At 44.7% G+C, this 21,430-nt stretch overlaps 1 protein-coding gene across 4 annotated transcripts in view; it reads left to right on the top strand.

Moving 5' to 3' along the window:
• The window catches only part of Septin11 (septin 11), a 130,877-nt gene that overhangs the window by 41,053 nt on the left and 68,394 nt on the right, over nt 1-21,430 (top strand). For all 4 annotated transcript variants that reach the window (XM_028789192.1, XM_028789193.1, XM_028789194.1 and 1 more), the window contains exons 2-4: nt 4,907-5,021; nt 13,341-13,536; nt 19,650-19,836. In XM_028789192.1, the coding sequence (XP_028645025.1) occupies nt 4,907-5,021; nt 13,341-13,536; nt 19,650-19,836 (498 nt within the window). The remainder of the gene's footprint in view (nt 1-4,906; nt 5,022-13,340; nt 13,537-19,649; nt 19,837-21,430) is intronic.

Below are 21,430 nucleotides of genomic sequence, written 5' to 3' on the forward strand. Positions count from 1 at the left end.
ACACTCTCTCGCTTCTACCTCCTGATAAGGATCAGAGGGTGTAGGCTACTTTACTAACCGCATCTGATGCTGAACAGTTTGGTTTTTCAAGTAAAATAAGTGGGCATCGCTTGGACTGTGGAGAATAGAGTCCATCTGGGTGCATCAAGCTTGTTAATTTTGAGAGTCTGGCATGGATTAAAATAGAAGCCAGAATGAGGGAGGGGAGTGCAATGGTTTCCAGCCTTGGAGCCTGCTGATGCTGATGCTGATTCTGCATTCTCCGTGTTCCTCCACCTCTGAAGGTGGACTGTTCTCTGTACCGGAGCCCTCAGCTTTGCCCCTGCCTTCTGTCTGTTCACTCTGCCCTTTTCAGGGAAGGTTTTAATTTATTGTATTGTGCAAGAGCGTTGCGGATCAGTTTCCCCTGCCATGTCTCGCAGCAGTCACGGAACTAATTCATTTCAGATTTTACAATTGGAGCTGTCCCTTCCTCCCTCCTCACTGGGGGAAAGGAACCTCAAGTTTGTCGAGGACCATTAACTGCAGCCCTGCCAAGCTCTGAATTTTTATTGGTGAGGGAACAAAGGCAGAAAGCAAGTAGGAAACAAATCGGGGATTCAAACCCTGGTCTGTCTGCTCTGGACTTTCTGTCATCCTACTTTGCTTAAGTATGACGTTGACCTGCAGAACACAGTTTAGAGAGGTGTTTAGAACTGGCTGTTGACACACATTCTTATATAAGCTGTCTTATGATTGTCTCAGTAGTGAAGTCAGCTGGGCATCTTTTAAAAACTTTCAGATTATGAACTTCAGGGTGTACATTCATTGCCAAGAGACCTTTTGGACACAGGTAGCTTTCACCTAGAAATATCCCTGCAAGCTTCACCCTTGTTTCACTAATATATCCAGAGGAGCTCCAGTGGTGCCCCAAATTTCAATAGCCAAAAGCTTCTTCCCTCTTTCCCATGTCTCTCTGTTAAGTTGGTATTTATCACTTTTATCCTCGGTGGTGTTATATTTAGTATGACCTGCCTTTACTACTACATTGTAAAACTTGTTAGGGTTCGAAAGAGTGTTTAACAATGAATAACAAACAACACACTTCTACTTTAGTGACGTTAGTAGGCTTTTTAGGGGAACAAGTAATTATCCCCAAGAAGACATGTTCTGAAAAGAGAAAAATGAAACAGTCAGATTAAAACTGGCTGTCCTGTACAATCAGGCTCAGTCATAGCTCCATTCAGGATGCAGTGGGCTGTGGGATTGGTTCAGTAAGAAGCCTTCAGCAGACAGATTAGCAAGGGGAGCATTACACCAATGAAGGCTTCTGGTCACTTACTTAGTGGCTTCATGTTGCTACTTTTGTTTCCAAAATGGTTAAAACTAAGCCTTCTATTACAGGCTTCAAGTGCCATGGCTGCAGAAATCAAAATGTATTGGCATTGCCAGGGCAGTGAAAGTATACAGGGAGCTCACTGCCCAGTCTGAGTCTCAATTTCCGCTCTTTACTATTGCCAAATACCTAGTGTTTTAGAGGCTTTTTTTTTTTTTGACTCTGCATATTGGTTGTCTATAATAGCTGAAGCATTACAGCGTCCAGGGCTACCTGGCAACATCATAGCTCATTCTGCACTAGTGCAGGCTAAGCACATAGTCTTTGGCTCTAGATGCTGACTCCTTGTCTTCCTTCAAATTTCTGCCCCTCAGCCTTAGGTAAATGACTAATTTCTGTGCCTCCGTTTCCTCATTAATAAGTTGAACTTGGGTGATCACAGCTACTTGATGCAATCATTAAGAAAATAGCACCAGTTTGCTTCTGTTTGGGGCACTTCCAGAACATTAGCCACTATGATGCATTAGTTGTGATGATCAGAGAATCTCAGAGGTTTCTTTTTATTGGAAAGGGGGATGTTTATTCAGCATTCCCCAAGATTTCATGATAAAGATACATTAGGTAGTAATGTTTCAGCAGAGACCGTAAGGTGTAGCCATTGGATACAAGACCCTTGCAGACGGCAGGAAGTGGAATCACCGTTGTCTAGCAGGATGATACCTAGGTCTGTCTCAGGCTCGGAAGGTGACTCATTGAGGTGTCAAGTGTTCCCAGGTGACAAGTAGAAGATCCAGGAAGAATGATGATTTGAACAGCCTCGAGATAACATTGAGTTTGGAGGGAAACTCTAGGCACTGAGACCCCTCTAGCATCAATGTAGAGAAGAAATCGGTACAGTCAAGGCCTAGAAGGTGGGGTGGAGGTGGGGTTGGGGCTGTGAGAGAGAAAGTGGGTAGTGTTGGTAAGACTTAAGAATTGAGGTGAATGTCACGAGGGGTGGGGGGGGAGGACTTCATTTCAGTTGTAGGAGTCACCAGGTAAGCCTCTCAGCTGCTCCTTTAGTCCCTCCACTGTTTCCCGTTCTTAAGCTGGGTGAAGAACTTCCTGTTTCCTCTTTGCCCACCACACAGTGATAGCTGCCGCTCCTTTTTAAACACTGGGAAGAATTTGGCTTAATTTATAAAATTCAAAGGTGTATTTAAAAATCTTAGATATTTCATCAGACAGTCTAAGAATAAAGAACACAGCATTAAATTTCAAAAATTTGAAGACCAAAATGTTTGATGGTCTGACATTTTGTGTGTGGTTTTCAATGGGTATAAAAATACCTGGTGAGTGTGTGGGTGGCTTCTCATGTTTTGGGTAACAGTGAGAATATGAGATGCCGAGCTTTGGGCTCTGGGATGAGAGCTATAATTACTAACCGATGCCTTCCTGGGATTGGTTTACCCGTGATGTTGGGTATTTGGAAATCCAGCAAGCCAGGGTTCAGAGCATGAATCCCTGCCTTTCCCCTGAAAGTTAAAATTGTGATTGGCCATAGGCGGAGCATAGGCTTGGGTCTTTCCCAGCCTTTTCTCTGCTGCATGACCATTCACACGCGTGACAGAACAGAAGTGAAGGCTGGTGTGCCGGCTTCTCCAAGCCTAGTACCCAATAGCCACCACACAGCTGCTATGGAAACATTTCTAAATATAATCCAGGGCTGGCTTCACATGCTCCTCACCCACGACTCGGCGGATGTGGTAAACACCCTAAAAATACCTATGGTCTGAACTTTTGAGGTATCTAAAAGGAAGGGGCAGGCATGGGTCTGGGGCTGGAAGTCCAGCACTATTGGAAGGCTCCCTCATCCTCCAGGACCGTTGCCCACTGTGCCTGTGTGTGTGGCCTGTGTGTGCGGGAAGCTGTGGCCCGTGTTGTTCCTCTCAAGGCTAAGTGCTTGCTCTCCAGTCTTGTATTTACTGTTGGCAGGTTTCAAGGAAACTATTCATAGAAGGGACATCTGTTCTCTGTCCCATTGACTTCAAACCTGCAGCTGCTGCCACATAGGCAAAGGGTTGAGTCTTTGCTTTATTTCATAAAATCAGAATTTTAGAGCTGGAATGTAGTCTAGTGTTCACAAACCCATTAAAACCTGTCAGTCCTAGTGTTTGTGGAGTCACATGTCTGTGCCCATGTAGTAACCATAGGAATTTGAGAATGGAGCCAGCTTGGGTTATTAAGTCATGCTTATAACCGCACAACACAAAAATAGGAGAATTTAAAAAAATCTTTTAAAATCATCAACTAAGTTATTGTACACCCCCCTTTTTTTTTTCCTTAAAAAACAGAACTGTGAGGCTGGGGAGTAGCTTATTTGGTAAAGTGTCTGATGCACAAACATGAGGGCCTGAGTTCAGAATCTCAGCACTGACGTAAAAATTCCAGCTGTGGTTAAGTGGGCTGGTTAACAGTAGTGCTGGAGACGAGACAGCTGGATCCCTGAAGTTCATTTGTCAGACAGCCCAGCCTATTTAAGCTCTAGGTTTAATGAGAAACCCTGTCTCAAAAAATAATGTAGGGAGTGATGGAGGAAGCCAATCAAAGCAGAGCCCAGGCCTCCACACACATTCGCATACGCATGAACGTACATCCCCAAATAAACCTAACACACACCCACACATGCATGCATACGAATATGCACATGGACTCATGCACGCACGCAGAGACAATGAGGTTTGTTTCTTCGTCCACATTTAGTATTAGAATATCAAGCCTGCTGGTGACAGCCAGAGCCAGAGCACCAGCAATCTTGTCTCCCAGAAGGCTTTCCATGCTTGACTTCCTGACTTGGAAAAGCATAACTAGATACTGTCATTGATTGACACAGGTGACTTCTGTCTCTCAGGAAGGAAGAGCTTCACAGTTGATCTCTAGTGCTCATGAGATATGCTCAAAGTTGTGTTAATGGTCAGCACTGTCATCTAAGACAGATGAGTCTCTCAACTCCAATGCCTGACTGTGTTCCCCTAACCCCCCCGCCCCCCTAGTCTCCGCCAGCCCACCCGGAGGAAGTCCTGTGTGTGCAGAGCTTTCGTGAAGAAGTGCCACTAAGCCTGGACAGGAAATGAAGAGATGGACCTCCTTCGTGTATTGAGAAGTTTTAAATACATTGCCTTATGCTGGTTATTACAATGTTCTGTAATTGTAGCCTTCTGTATCCTCCACTGTGAGCACCTCAGAGCCCGGGTTGTGTTTCTGGAACAATGTTTGCCTGTGTACAAAATAAATGGAATGTTTTTCCTGAATGATGGAAGCTATTACATTTTTAGTTTTTTTTTTTTTAAGTGTCACCTAGTGCTTATTTGAACTAGTTACTTCTAAGCTCCTATTTCCTGGAACTGTACACTTAATGCAAAGAATGAGGTCCCTGGGGAGGTAGTTTGCTTTTGGAGGGAGGCTGGAGGAGGAGGAGGTTCCGAGGTTGGTAGTGAAGAAGCCAGGGAAGGCTTGGACTCCAGGACATCTCTGAATGTCACAAGGACCTCGGAAATAATGGCGAGTGATGCAGTTTGCGCTCCCTCCAGTATTTCTTCTCTTAAATTCCAGAATGAAGAGCTGCGGAACTTGTCACTTTCTGGCCATGTTGGATTTGACAGTCTGCCGGACCAGCTGGTCAACAAATCCACTTCTCAAGGATTCTGTTTCAACATCCTGTGCGTGGGTAAGTGGTACTGGCACCTGTTGCACAGAAGGGAACAATGACGACTCTGGGAAAGGAGGATGTCAGTTTATTACCTTTGCCTCCGGTGGAGCAAGCTAATTAACCATGGCTCTCCCTGGGAGGCACCACTGTGAAGGGTCGAGTTATAGTTATTTAATAAACGCTTTGTAGTTTTGTGGTACTACTCAAATTCTCTTCATTACTGTTATGTGGTCACACATGCAACTGGACAGTCTTATATTGTCATGAAAACATTTATCTTCATGTTTCATGGAGAGGAGGAGTTGGACCCTACCTAGACTATAGGAAATTGAAGGAACTCAGGTATATACTGAAAAGCATCCAAAAGCTTTTAAGCCCATGGTTCTCAACCTGTGAGTCGTGACCCCTTGAGGGGGGCATCTGACCCTTTTACAGTGGCCACCTAAGATCATTAGAAATATCAGATACTTATTATGACTCATAACAGTACAATTTCAAAGTAGCAACAAAAATAGTTTTTTGGTGTGTGTGGGGTGTCACCACATCTTGAGGAACTGTGTTGAAGGTCGTAGCCTTAGTAAGGTTGAGAACCATTGTTTTAAGCAGTGTGGTCCTAGAGTATCTGGTCTCTTACTGTAAATGTAACCTCCCCAGAAACCTTCTAAAGACTTATCAAATCAGTAAGAGTTAAATGACTTTTGGCACTTCAGGAAGCCTTTGCTCTCAGGACAGAAACAAAATCTAGGGTTCTATCTGACCTGCTGTTCTTAAATTGGGATGTAAATTTAACTTTGTTTTATTCTTTGTAGACAAAAGATAAAATTTAAAGAGATCTGATTTGCACCCTCCCTGTGTGTCTTAGTCATGAGGCCCTCCTCCCAGTGACCCGCTGTCACCCAGGTCACCTCTGGCCTGGGGGGCTTCCTTCCTTCTCTCTAGATATATTCTTCTTAAATTAAGACGGGAAAGGTAGAAAAGGGATGACAAGCAACAAAATCAAAATAATAAATCTGTTATCTTGACTAAAAAGTATTCCTGAAACCCCTGTTGCATTGCAGAGCAGTGAGCTGGTCTGCAGTGGTGTTTTGTTGCCACTGGCTCTTGGTGTATTCTTCAAGGCAACTTTGAGACACACTGAAGCATTTCACTGTGTGACACCTCCCCATGTCCCCTATCCTTTCCTATCCCCCAGCCCCTCACTCCCAGTCTAAACCCAACAGAGTGCGTTAGACTGATTTCTCTCGTCTAAGTGAAACAATAAAATCGCAAGGTTTAACCTCAGCATGCGAAGCACATCGGCTCACTTGGAGGAGGATGGGGTAGGGAGCAGATGTCTTTCTTCTTCAGGAGCCTGTCGCATGTAGCTGGTGTATAGGACGTGTGGAAGTCAATAGTGTAGAATGTGACAGTCCACTAGCAGTCTGGGCCAGCTTGTTCTCTGGCACTATGTTTTAAGCCTTGGAAAGGAGAATAGCAGGAAAGACCTGGCCAAAGTTGCCCACCTTGAGTCTCCTGGTCTCCCTGTGTACAAGCCTGCTGATATGGAACAGGGCCCTCCTGAGGTACAGCTGGTTCTACAGAGTTCTACTTTGGTACTTGCTCATTGCAAAGTGTAGCAATTTGCTGATTTTGAATTGAAAAGTGTACTAAATTATAACTCTGGGTCAGTTACTATTCTGACTTCTCTTCCAAGCCTCCCTGGCTCCTTTTCCAAAATCGGCTTCATGAATTAGAGCTGTGCTTTGTCTCCTGCACCCTAGTGGAGAACTATCCCGTGGGACAGGGCTTGCTAATGGCTCTAACTGGGTACATGCATGCATGGCTTGGTGACTGATCTCTCATGCTAAGTAGCACAGCTTTGATGTAGCTTGGATCTTCTTATATTAATGGTCTCCTGTTAGATATAGAAGCATCTGCCACGCTCCCTCTCCTGCATAAGTAGTAGTACCTTGATGCATACATGGGCAGTTTGTGTGCAGCATTTCAAAGTAGTTAACATAACACGTGCTTATTATTGAAAAGTTACAAACCTCGTACCTGAATGTGTTACTCACAGATAACCCCGGGATGCTTCTAGAATGCTTTCCACCTCTTTGTCTATTAAGAAATTAAGACTGGTGGCTTGTGGCACAGCCAGTGTATTACCTTCCAGTTGTGTAGACAGAGCCCTGCGTGGGTCTGTGGGTAGCATCACTTACAGGAACCTAAGGGAGAATGAACCCCTTCCTTTTTGTAATTGCAGAGGATGTCTGCACCCCTAGCTTCTGACCCTTTTCCTCATCTTCAATTCAACCAAAGCCTTTCTTTGATTATTCTTACAACGGGAAGCTCTTTTTCACAGAGAATGGAGAAATCCAATTTGAATGTAGCTAGGATTGCCTTCCCCCAAGTATAGGCTCGGAAAATATTAACATATTAAATAATACAATTAAGAACAACTGGCTGGGGCTGGGAGAGATGGCTCAGCCGTTAAGAGCAGTGGCTATCCTTCCAAAGGACCTGGGTTTAATTCCCAGCACCCACATAGCAGCTCACAGCCATCTGTAACTAACACTTGCTCAGACACACATACAAAAAAAATACCAGTTCACGCTCCAGGGCTGGAGACATGGCTCAGTGAGCAAGCACACTTGTTATACAAGTGTGAGGACCTGAGTTCAAATCTCAAGGATCTCTATAAACACTGGGTGCATCATGTAGGCTTCTGTAACCCCAGTGTACCTCCCTGAGATGGAGCTGGAGGCAGGACCTTGGGGGCCAGCTAGTCTGGCATACACAGTCAGAAAACAAGAGACCCCATCTCAAATAGAGTGGAAAGACCAAGGCTTTTATACCTGGGTGCTCTCATATACACACAGATGTATGTGTACACATACATTGTATACACACACACACACACACACACACACACACCTGCTTCCTGGGATGGAAGCATATGTTCAGAACACTGTCCACTTCTTGTTGTGGCTTGCCTCTGCTGGCTTATTTGTGTTTGGACATTTTCTTCCAGCATCTGGCCTCCAGCAGTTCCTAGCAGGGGAAGAACAAGCCATTCTCTGACACAGATCACTGAATAGCACAGATTTTTCTGACTATGGTTCCCATCCCTCCCTGAAAGCGGAAGTCAGTGTACTCAAAACACAAGTGCTTCCCTATAGGAAAGAAGGCTTTATCAGAAGCGCTTTCATGGTGGTGGGGGACCCACACACTGCACAGATGAGGACCCCTCGAAGGCACATAGGTGTCTGCGGGTTTGATTTACACAAAGGACCCTGCTGTTTCTGGGCTTTAATACTTTTTGCTCCATAATAAATTCTGGATATATTTCCAAGATAGGGTATGTAATTCTGCAGATTTCCTTTGGAATCTCTACAATTTGTCTGTGGTTTGAGTCTGTCCCCCAAGAGTTCATGTGCTGGGGACCTAGCCTTGGTGCCAGTCCTGAGTCATTGAGGGACCTTTAAGAATGGGGTATCTGTGAGAGGAGCTTAGGTTTTGTCTTCAGAAAGGATTAAAGTCTTCTGGGTCTCTGATTCTGATCTGAGAGGGCAGTGGTGGAGCTTTATTCTGGCCATCCTCCAGCCTCTGGCTTCTTGTCTGACCATGAGCTTTTTCATGTGTTCCTCATACATGTTATCAGATCTTACACATCTCCGTTCTACCATTTCCCAGGAAAGGCTGGGAAAAGGTGAAAATCAGTGAAAGTCAAGTTGACCTCAGAACCAAGGGGAAGCCCAGGTTAGAATCAGAACTGTAGGTCTGTTGCCAGACTTGTCTGCACAGTTATCATATTATATGCCAAACACAAGTTAAAAGTTTAATGTGTGACACTTTTATTAAGTAAGAAACAGAAATAATTGCCTCAGACGAAAGTCACCCAAGAAAATTTCGTATGGTTATTTCAGAAAAGAGGCACTGATGGATGTTGTGGTCAGAGTTTGGGAGCATCCCTGAATACAGTCAGCAGAGGCGACAGCACAGCGTCTCACATAGTCTTTTAAATCCTCTTGCAGGCTGGCGCCATGATGCCAAAGTATGTTTCATCAAAGACCAGTGTGTGAGGAGTAATAACATAGCTTTCAGCTGTCTCATCACCAGCACCGTCCAAGAATAAACTCTCTGCTCTTTATGGGAGGCCAGCAGACCCCTGTGCGCAGCTGCATACCTATGTAGCCAGGTTTGGGACTTAGAGTGAATGGTCCAACTCAGGCTTCCATCTGATTTTTCTTAAGCTCTGGCTGGGGGCTGAATTAAACTGGAGAGTAATACTCCAGAAGAGTAGGAATACTCCCCATCACTAGCGAGAGGCAGAGACACCGGAGCTGCAGAGAGCACTCCACCAATGGCTTCAGATAGTGTCGCAGCTATGAGCTCAGGGAGATGAACTGATAACAGACCATCAACACAAGGAACAGCCCACTGAAGTGGCAAATCTCAGTTATATGATCAGCTACATGGCCATTTGACTTTTTTTAGCATTAACAAGTGCCTCCCCTGTGCCTGGTGCTTTGGTGTGAGCTTTGAAATGCTGCAGAGTTGGTGTCAGTCACTGATTTCCTGAAGATGCCATTATGTATTTGGTGGGAGCTGGGACCTGTACATAATAGGTTTTTAGTTAATCAGTATGCAAGCGAAACTCAGACACATCAAATAAATAAAAATAAATTTTTTTTTAAAAAAAACAAAGGAGTGGGGAAAAGACATGTTTTTGCTTGAGAGGAACTTCAAGGTCTAGACAAGACCCTGCAGTCAAAATTTACCAGTGGTTCTCAACTTGTGGGCCGCAACCCCTTTGTGGGTTGCATAGCATATATTACATTACAATTCATAATTCATAATAGCAAAATTACAGTTATAAAGTAGCAGCAAAAATAATTTTCTGGTTGGACTCACTACCACATGAGGAACTGCATTAAAGGATCACAGCATTAGGAAGGTTGAGAACCACTGGTTTAGACAGAAGATTCAAAAGCCAGTGCACTGAAAATCTCCTCTATGCTAGGCATGGTGCTGTGGGCCTCTCAGCCTTACACGTGGCAGGCAGAGGCATAAGATCTCAGGTTTGAGGCTTACCTGAGCTACATTATGCGTTGAAGACCAGCCTAGGCTACAAAGCAAGCAAGCAAATAAACAAAAGGGATAGCTGGGTATGGAGCACATGACTTGGGTCCCAGTTCTCCAGGAGGCACAGGCTGGCAGATGTCTGTGAGTTTGAGGACAGCCAAGGCTGCACAGTGAGACCCTGTCTCAAAAATAAACAGAAGACAGCTAAAGAACAACGCACGAAGGAGTTGGCATGCAGCGAGTGATTGAACACTTGTGTAGCCTAAACTGGGCTCCAGACCTGCAAAGAAGACAAAACCCCCTTAGTTCTTGGCCCCTTTCCTCCCAGCTTCCCAGTTTCCCACTGACCGCTTTTGGTGAATCACACCGGCCGCCAGCTGTGTAGCCGTGTCTAATTACAGCTCTCGAAAGCACAGACCCGGAAAGCAAAACACATGGAAATTTAGAAGAACTTGAACTTGGGTTTTTTTTTTCAACTAGTTGATTACCTCTGTACTATAAGTAGGGTCCAGAATGCTAATTGTTCACAGTTTCTACCTAATATAAATGATCATTAAGCACGCCATGTCTTTTAAAAAAGATGATGAATGGTGCTCCCAATTCACAGGCGTTGAAGTAATTAACAGCCAGTAAAAGGAAATGGCGATTTCAGTCTCAGGTAGCTTAGAATCCTTGCCTTGTAAATGCAGGTTTTATTGCTGTCCTTGGGGAAAGATGAGAGAGAAGTAGGTCACTCTCCTGACAGCCTTTGGCACAGTGGAAACTTCTGGGGGTGGGGGGGCACTGCTTGCCTCTTGGCCAATGTCCTGCAAGTACAGTTTTCCGAGAACCAAGTGGCCTCCTGGCAGCACGTGCTTACAGTCACTGGACAGCTGCCTGCCTGCCTGCCTGAGTCCAGTCTTCCAGGGGAGCACTCCTCTTTCTTACCTGTGTCCATCACACAGGAACTCTGTTTTGCTCATAGCTAATCTGTGTGAATATGAATCATGGCTGTCGGCTTGGGAAGGGCCACTCTTTAAGAAGCAGACTGGCTTATATTATTTTTTTATACTGGCTGTGTGTGTGTGTGTGTGTGTGTGTGAAAGAGGGGGGTGGAGAGAGAGGGAGAGAGAGAGAGAGATGTTTGCACATACATTCAGGGAAGTAAGAAAGCTCAAACTCAGTCTCAAATTCTCTCCAGCCAGATGCAGAGCCATCTGGAATAATACTCAAGTAATATCTGAGGTTCAGTATTACCTGAAGTATTCAGGTTTGCATTCACCCTGAAATCCCACACCCAAATCCCCATACTCAAATGCTTCCTTCATAACTGAGTTTCCAGTACCGTGCCCTCCATACCGATCTGTTCTCCTCTCTCCTATTCCCAGCTAATGCTCGGGCTCCACAGCTTCCTTGTGCTCACAACCTTTCACAACCTTTCCTCCGTCATCATTTCAGCCCACTTACTTCTCTCTGTACACTGTTACTTCTTAGGCCATGACAGTGTGCCGATGGTCTCTTAGTCAGATAAGTTTTACGTGGACGGCTCTCCTGTGTAGCATTACCACAGTCAGGCCACTGTGGTTGCCTTTGGGTCAGTTTTCTGTGGAGACTCCCAAGGTCACAGGGATGAAGGTGTGGTCTTGCTCATAAGAAGAATGGCCAAGCACCAGAAGAAGGGCAGGCACCTCGAGTGCCCCCTTCAACCAGAGTCCGATTGGTATTCGGTTCTGTTCTAGACCACATTGTACGATATGAGAAAACACCATATCAACCTAGTTCACTGTTGTATTCTCTGAACTTGGCACAGAGCATCGTTCATAGTAGGCACAGGAAAGATACTGGCTGATTGAGGGCTGAGGGTGAGGAAACTATGGTCTTCTTTATATCAGAGACACAGTGGGAAAGGTTAAAGGGTAAGAAAAATGTACTTGAACAATGTTTTATTGAAGAAATGAGTCAATGCCTGAGTGGCCAGCCACATTAGATTGTTCATCAGAATGAGCTCTAACCCAGAAAGTTCCCTGTACCCTTAGTTTGACGTGTTGAGAAGCAAAGATTACAATAATAAAAAGTTCTAATCACCCCTTTTTGTCCATTTAATGAGAAAATTTCGGTAAGACTGCAGGTTCTAGAATCCCTCCTTCCCCCTGGGGCTTTCACTGTCTGAAAAGTGATTGCCTCTTTCCTTCAGGGTGACCAAGAACACTCAGGTCGGGGCCAGGATTTGCTGAAGGGGCTGATATGTGTTGACACATTTAACTGAGTCTAGGAGGACATTTTGCTGATTACATCAAAAAGGAGCATTTTATGGCCAGTGCTTCTTGAGTTTTCCCTCTTGGTAATCATGTCTGCACTCAAGCACACTGCCAGAGGCAAGGCTCGGTTCTCTACTCCAAAACCTAGCAGATGAACCAGGGTCGTGAGAGACTTATGCTTGGTCCTAAGCTGAAGGCTTAGAATGCTCAGTGCATCCTGGCTTCATGTTTGAGCCTCCCTGTTTGATTGATGTCCTTGTTTTGGTGTCCTTCCCTCGGCTTTGTGCATATGAGGAGCCCATATCTTGACTTGAAATAGCACTGTGAATCGATAAAGTCATCGCTTCAAGTCATGTTTAAAATACTGAAAATGTGAGCTGTGAAATCAAAAAGCTAATAAGTGTTTGTTATCTTGACTTCATCTCTGCAGAAAAGAAGGAGAGGGAGAGGGATGGAGGGAGGGAAGGAGGGAGGGATGGAGACAATACAGAGGGTATTACACTTTACAGAATAATTTAGGAGAAAGAGAGATAGTTTTTAATCTTTGTGGTATACAAAGAGGCCATAGGCAGACTCAGGTACTGGCTATCTAAGGGTTAAAAATGCCTCCCCCCCCCCCCCCCATAATTGGAATCAAACCCAGGGCCTGTGTGTGTCAGGCATGTGTTCTGCCAATGAGCTGTATCTTTGGTTATTTCTTTTTAGTTTATATTTTGAGGCAGTCTCACTAAGTTGTTCAACATGGAACCCTCCTACCATGGCCTCCTGAGTTGTGGGGAGAGCAGGCTTGCATCGTCAGGCCTGGCTATTAGAAAATATCCCTATCTGTAAGTTCAGGCCCCCTTCTAGTGCATAATTTCTGAGTTTAGAGGCCGTTCTAAGGAAGTGTTCCCTAGGTCATCCAGAGAACTATGGGATGTACAGTGGAATTTCCAGTCACGTTGACCGGATTTCCGGTTGGTCACGTTGCCTTTCGAATCCTGTTGCCCTCCTCGCCTTTTAACTTGGTCTTGATTTTTCTTTTGTGGTTTTATAGGTGAGACAGGTATTGGCAAATCCACATTGATGGACACTTTATTCAACACCAAATTTGAAAGTGACCCAGCCACTCACAATGAGCCAGGCGTCCGGTTAAAAGCCAGAAGTTACGAACTTCAGGAAAGCAATGTGCGGCTGAAGCTAACGATCGTTGACACAGTGGGGTTTGGAGACCAGATTAATAAAGATGACAGGTATGTCTTAACATTTCTGTAGCTATAGAAATGGGTTAGGAGGTAGGAAGCTCTATCTCAAGAAGGCTGTATCCCAGGTAAATTCAAAGGCCTTGAAGACTTTGGGTGCAGAATTACCAAATGTGTGTGAGTAGCCACTAGGAAGGTTGGTTGAGCCTAATGAGGATGGATGGATTAGAGTTTCCTCCACAGAGACAGGGTTACTTAATTAGATAATTTATGCTATAAAATCCTGTGTGTGTATGAAAAAAATAACTTTTAATTAAAAAGTAATGTATCTTAAAAGCACTGTGGCACAGTGATTTTTGAAGACAGATTGAAGTTGCCCGATACCAGTGGATTCTAGTATAATTATAAAATCTGGCTCAAATTCATCACATGAGCTGGAAGCTATCTTATAAAATACTAGAGTTAGTTTTTATTTTGTAACACACATAGCCCATTTATAAAGCCACATAAATGTGGGTCTTCACCGTGAATGGGTGTTTGCCTCTCCTTGAGGGAAGCTGTTAATTCTTAAAGCTTGCCAGAGTGTAATATGTATCTTAACTCTGCTCTCAGGGTCACACCCTTGGTCCTCTCAAGGTCAGTGAACCTGTTCTTCAATCTTTGGATGTGTTGACTGTTGAAAATAGTCCATTTGTTCTCAAACTGTTATCTGAACCTCTGGTCCATAAGCTCCTGCTCTAGTTTCCCTGTAGTCTAAGGGAAATGGGTCTCCTTATAGTTTGGCCAAGCCAAGGAGAGAAAAACCTAATTTCTTACCACAATGCCTATGGCAGTCTTATAGTTTATAAGAAAACCACAGGGCCAAGGCTGGATCATGGAGTTTATGCTCCTTCCTGGGGTGGGAGGCAGACAGGAGGACTTAGCCTCCGGAAACCTCCCTTGTCTTCATTGGTAGTAGGCTGCCTTCGTGCTCAGTCTGGAGGCCTGCTAGACTTCCAGGAGTTATTCTCTTACAAAGAGATTTAAGAAGGTTAAAGCCATCTCAGGCCCAAAGATGGTTCTAGAGACCTTTTTGGGTAATGACAGCATTATGGGACTTTCTTGTTCTTTAGAGTGATCAATAGGTGGGGATAAATTGTAGGATGTTTTGCTTATCAACAGTGTCGGTGCCAGAATTTTCAAAATTCCTTTCCTCAAAATGGCGTGTTTCTGTAGTTGTATTCTCTAAGAGGAATTTGAAACCTTTTTATGTAGGAATGTGTGTCGCTTAGATACATTTTAACAGTTTCTGTTAGATATAAGTCCCACAGTTCTTGGTGGAAGTACCTAATTCATTCTGAGGTCTGTTTTATCTGTGGAATACTTTAAACACTCTTAATTAAGTAGCCATTGTTGTCCTGTGATAAACAGGCAATAGTTACCTTTAGTGGAAAAGACTTTATTTGCATACAATCAAAGTGGGGCCATCTGTACCTAGCTGGGGAGGGGACAGTCAAGCTCTGACTGTCCTCTGACTTCCAGTGCCACAGTATGATGGGGAGGTTGCACCTGAAGGTCCTTTTAATGCCAATTGGAACAAATGAGAAATCCCCAGGGACCAGAAGAGGGGCACAGGTGCACTGTGGGAGCTGGAGACTGACAGGAGCTTCTGTTCTCTGTGCTTTCAAAGACTATGCACAGAGCAAAGCTTGTTTCTCAGCTCTTTGCTAGATAGATTTCTTCTGGGAGTTAGGGAATGTCATGTTTATGCATTCCCTGGCTGGCTTCCTGGCTCCCCATGGGGATTGAGAACCAGGAGCCATCTAACCCCTTGCTGCTGGAGCCCCATTGCTTTTCTAGCTTCCAGTCATTGCCTCAGCCCTGCTCTTGGTTTTTTTGTTAACCTCACTCCTGACAGAGTTCTCAGGCTGGTGGGTTTTCACTGGCCAGCAACTAGCTGCAAACTAGCTGAGCAAACACAGAGCAGATCCTCATATCTGCATCTGGAGTCCTCTTCAAGAAATTATCTGACTCATTTGGGTCAAATAATAGTTTCCAAGGAGACTCAGAAGAGAGGAAGTGTGATATTAACCTAACCTAGATACCAAATATTTTTTTTCCTCTTTAATTTCTTGACAACTCTTTCGTAACCTCTTTGAGTGGCTTTTAGAGCTCTAGACCTGTGCCTCAAAAGGCATTGTTGGCAATTGACTGTAAATTTGAATGACTGATTTAAAAATAGTTGCTGGACAGTGTGCTTTTGTCAAGATATTGGAAGTGGGATATGCATTTTTGCATCAGTGTGTAACCGTATAGGAAGGAGGTATGCTTGTTCTCAAAGCCAAGATTATCTTTTTCTACTATGAGGCAAGCTTCTCTGCCATAAATTTGGCACATCAAGAATGTCCCAGTGTGTTTATAGACTTGGGACATCTGGGCATTCTTGAGACGTTATCTGCCTCTGACCTGGCTAGCTGGAAAGAGACAGGAAGAGGGGTCTGGGAGAATTTCCTGTTGTGTTTTAGTCTTGTTTAAGGGCTTCCTTGCTTTTTCTGCCCTTGTGGATGAGGGCAGGGGGCAAGGACCAGCCAAATCTTGCTGCCTAACTAGAACCAGAATAGTTTACTCTACCTTTGGGAGGTGCCATGAACTATAACGTCTAGAGATAATCCATCCCACTGTGCAAGAATGATCAGAGAAGGAAATCACTTAAAACAGCTTTTCCCTGTAACTTTAAGCCGAACACATCTGGTTTCACTGTATTTTTTAATGTCAAGAAGTATATGATTAAAATGAGCAGTGATAAGGAATGCCCCTCCAAAGGAAGTTATGTTAAAACTGCTCTGTTCTCCCTAGCTCCTACAGCCCAGAGAAGTTTGTATTGGCCGTACACAAAGTAACAGGGGTCCTTTCTTAGCCTTGAAAGTAACAGGCGTAGTCAGGTGTGAGCTTTGTCTTTCTGGCTGACTGCAGAAGTGGAAGGGGCTGAGGGACTGTGGAACTTGTTTCAAGGATACCGAGGGATGAAGAGACCGCTGGGCACTGGGGTAAAGAGCCAGCTCGCTGCTGGGTTCTCCAGAGGAAGCTGTTTCTTTCCCATAATGAAACTGTAGCCTAAGGAAATAGGTTTCCAAGAGAACATGTCTTTTGTTTGTTTATAGTGATGTAATTTCCTCTCTCCTTTTTTTTTTTTTTTCTTTTAGGTCCTCTCTCTTCCTTCTTGTCTTTACTTTAAAAAAAAAAAAACCCACATGCCACTTTCCTTTTCTTGGTGGATATTTATTTTGCTAGTGATGTTGGTAGGGGTAGTTATGTCTATTATGCATGAGGCCTTCACGGGTGCTAGGTGGAAGAGATTTTAGGCTTGCCTGTGAAGGGGAAGGTTACCGTCACGTTGAACTCGGGCCCCTGGCACCCACAGGCCGGGGATGAATAGGTGGGGCTCTACAGAAGATCAATTGGAAATATTTGACAAACTGTTGAGTGTGTTCGTAGAGACTGGGTGGGACCGGAGGTAGAAAGTACTGTGTTATCGAAGAAATGCTAAAGGAAACTCAGAATAAATGTGGGTTTCTGAGGAGACCACAGGGGAGGAAGAGAGACTGCAGGTCTGGCAGGACCTTGGAAGAAGCAGTAAAGGAGGCCTGGGGTACAAAGGAAACAAAGGACTCAGAACCCTGCCTCCCTGAGCATGGACGCTCATTGAGGACAAGAGGCAAGAGAGGAAATCAGTGGAGAGCAGAAACAAACTTGGCTGCCCCTTAGAGGAGCCAGAGATAGCCCTGACTCAGAAACAAACAGGCGAGGGCACACTGGGAGTGGCTTTTCCTCACAATGGGATAAGAAGTTGCCAGGGAGAGCTTAAGCCCCCATCCTACCCCAGTGTCAGGAAACCTCGAGGCTTACGCCTGTAATCGAGGCTTACCCCCGTAATCGGTGGATCTCCATGGCCCATTCACTTCCCTACATGGTGGGGCTCAGCATTAGACAAGTAGGAACTGAAAAGGGTGTGGAGGTTTTGGATCTCTCCCTCCTCTTTTTAAAAACTCCGGCCACAGCCCTTGGGTTTGCTGCGTTCTGCGTTTATGACGTTATGAAATAGCTTTACAGTACATCCTTTACATCTTCTAGATCATTCACTGGTCACCGGAGCTCTCTGACTAAAACAAACAAAAAAAAGTATTTATTTAGTTTTTTGGCTCAGGCTTGTCTTGAACATGTGTAGCTGAGGCTGGCCCTGTACACTTGATCTTCTTTCTCCCTGCCTCCGAGTACTGGGATTAGAAGTATGTATCAGGATCTACTCACCGCATTGTTTTCACACATGACTTCATTATGGGGAAACTGAAGCACAGGAAGACTTTAGCTCCTGTCCCAAGGCCATGGAGCTGGTTACGTAGTGACTAGGATGCTTACTTTGGGTCTCAGGCACTTTGGTGTAAATCCATGATTCTCCTATACAATTAACTCAAAATAACAAGCACGAGTATTGTTATGTAATTTGTGTCTATATTTCAAGATTGAGAAGCAAAAGAGAATCTTATCAGTAGCTATCTATTGCATGAGAATTCTGCAATTCTAATTTTAATTTTGAGACACAGTCTCCACCTTCTTCTTTTTTCTTTAAATCCCTGTAGAGCGACTGTTCACATTCCACATGTGGGTAATGACCACATCATAGAAGGAAAAACCAATGAGCAGTTGTTTAGTAGCTCCGTGTAGGAATGCATGCTTGTGGTGCCAGCTTGGAAGCTGAGGCAGGAATGCTACAAGTTCAAGGCCCGCTACACATCAGGAGTCTGCCTTAAAACGTCTAAGCAAGGGCTGGGGTGATAGCACATTCAACATTAAACTGTGCATCAAAGAACCAAGTGTGTTGTTACAAACCTGTAATCCCAGCTCTGAGGAGGCAGAGGCTGGAGGACCCCAGGCCTCAGTGGCCAGCTCACCTGGCCTACTGGCAAGTCCCAAACCAGTAGGAGATTCTGTCACAAAAAAACAAAAAAGGAAATGACTCTTGAGGGGCAGTGTCTGAGGTTGACCTCTAGCCTCACAGACACGCAGAAACACTCCAACACAGTCATATCTGTCCTGTTTCATTGTGTGTCCCCTCACCCCTACACGCAGAGACACGCCAACACACAGTCATGTCTGTCCTGCTTCATTGTGTGTAACCCCCCCCTCCGTCCTAAACAATACAAAACCAGTTTGCTGATTCAGTTTCAGTCTTGATCACGACTCTGTTCTCTGTCACTCTCCTTAGGACATCTACTCTCAGCCTTATTGTAAGGACTTGTAATGCCCTGTTGGGGCTTTCAGTTGATTTATGGCTCTGGGACCTGGGTATTCAAAGACTTAGTTTCATACAACTGAATTGTTCACCAGAGAGTACGTTTGGGGAGAAGTAGAGCCTTGTGTTTCTAATGGATCTATTTTTATCTTTGCTGCTAAAATGAAGCCCCTGTGATCGGGTCCCTTGGAGACTGAAAGATTAATACCTTTTCCCACTATAAGCACCATACTGCTTACTTCTTGGAGGAAGTGTTTCTGATAGCTGTTGCTGATTTTCATAGCCAGTTAATAGAATCATACATAGTTATCCAAAACAGTTGGCTATGACTTGTTGAGGAGAAGAGAAGGAGAAAGAAGGGGGGCACACAGTTTATGGTTAAAGGGCAAAATTACTTATATTGGAAAGAATCTTAAGTCACAGTTGTGCAGGATTTTCAGTGTCTTGATGGACTTACGGAAGTTCAGAGAGCTCAGCCTGCAAGCCTCTGGGGGGATGGGCCAAGGACTAGGAAAATCTCCTGGGGACAGCAATGCTCCGTTCGAAAATCACAAACTGATTTCATTCCGTACACCAATGCCAAGCAGGCATTAGAAACTGTCAGAATCACTTTACTGAGATCCATGATTCTTAGAGGTTCTAGCGAAAGGACATGGTAAGCAGAGGCTGGAAGCCAGCGAGGACTGACATCTGAGGGCCAGTGTAAGTGATTCTGTGCTGCTCGTACAGAGAAGGGGAGTGAGGGCAGGAAAGGCAAAGACCTTGGGTCCTGGATCCTAGTTCCTAGGGCAGAGTATCACCCGTCATGTTAAAGTGAAAGACTGTACCAACTGCATGAGCTTTGAGCCGAAACAAAATTGAGAATGTGTTTTTAAAATGTTCTTCTGCATTCCAGCTATAAGCCTATAGTGGAATACATTGATGCCCAGTTTGAGGCCTACTTGCAAGAGGAGTTGAAAATTAAGCGCTCTCTCTTCAACTACCACGACACGAGGATTCACGCCTGCCTTTACTTTATCGCTCCCACGGGACATTCACTGAAGTCCCTGGACCTGGTCACCATGAAGAAGCTGGACAGCAAGGTACCGGGTGTGGTCCCACCCACTCTCCTTCACGCCCCCATTTCTCTAAGGCATACCTTATTTTCTGTAAAGCGTGTAGCTGGGTTCCTGTTATTGCTTTCTTTTGTCCTGGATTACAGAGCCATGGAGTTTGGCCACATAAGTGCCTAAAAACCTCCTCTGGGTGTTAGGCATGAGGAGACCAAGCCAACACATGAAACTACACCTAGTTCTTAAATGGAGAGTAAGTTATAAATGGGATAGTTACTGGCCCTCCGGGAGGTGTACTACAAAAGCTGGCTTTAATTTGAAGTTTAGAGCAGGATCAGGTTCTAATGTTTTGCCTGCCTGAGGACACACAGCCTTTTAGATTTTTAAAATACATGTGTCTCCACAGAAAGTGAAGTCTGTGTTTCATTGTTGGTCCTGGGCCTGTCACGTTTGTAGTCTGTCTTTACAGCTCTTGAAGGAAGGGGCTGTTCAGTATGATAAAATCTGATGTCGAGCTTTAATTCAGTTTTCTGTTTTGAAATGAACCAAAAACAACATGTTCCAAAATACATGAAGCAAAGGGCATCAAGAACAACCAGAAGTAGCCGTCGTCCTTTCTCCTGGACTAACTCCCGTTGGCACTCAGTGCAGAGTCTTACTGGATGATCAGAGCCCTAGGGTGTGTTGTTGGGTGCATACACCACCCACCAAATAGTTTAAAATTCTCTTTCTCTTCAGAGACGTAAAACATAAAGAGAATGTTCAGCAATCGCTCTGTCCTCCAGGCTCCTTTCTGGACTAGCCAGAGTCTTTGGGCTTCTAGCATCCATGGACAAAGTGCTTTACAGAAATATTCTCTACTGGCCTTAAAGCGTTATTATTATTACTATTGTTATTATTTACGATTACCACTCCACCTACTGCTACTCCTGCAACTACGGGGGGGGGGGGGGGCGCTGCAAGGCTCGGAGCCATTCTTCCTTCTCCTGTTATTCGGTTCCTGGGGGTTCTACCCTGGTGGTGACAGATCCCATGTGGGGAGGGCTGCTCTCTTTCAGTCTTCTCCTGGGAAACAGGAAGTCCTTCTGCTCTCTAAGCATCCATTTGTTAGAGGCATTCTAAAGAAAGGTGGGGTTGTGGTTTTCTGTTTGAGATTTGAAACGAAAAGGAGTAAACTAGAAACCAAACAAATGCAACCAACACAAAGAAACCAAAAAGTCCAACTGCAGAGCAGGTTAAACTTTCAGACGATTCGATTATGATATTGTCAGAGAGCTAGGTAGCATCATTCAATGCTATTTATTCAGTTAGAAAGGTAAAGGGAAGGGTTAAGCAATTATGGTCTTAGAAGAGTGTAAGTCTCTGCCCGTGTGACGGTTTTTATGTCTCTGTCTATACCCTGATCAGTTTGGCCAAGAAACCATGACTGACTGCTGTCTTTGTGTTTGATACTGTCTCCGTCTGGAGTGTGCACACAGGTTGTCATGAAGCACAGCAGGAAGGGCTCTGCCTGTGAGGTTCTGATCAAGCCCTTGCCTGTGGTCGAGATGCTCTCCTTAACCAGAAGAAGCCTGAGCCCATGAGGTTTGGGAGGTTCGAGAGATGAGCTGAACACAAACACGTT

This window comes from Grammomys surdaster, unplaced genomic scaffold, assembly GCF_004785775.1.
Source record: "Grammomys surdaster isolate TR1022 unplaced genomic scaffold, NIH_TR_1.0 125793, whole genome shotgun sequence".
Classification (NCBI taxonomy): domain Eukaryota; kingdom Metazoa; phylum Chordata; class Mammalia; order Rodentia; family Muridae; genus Grammomys; species Grammomys surdaster.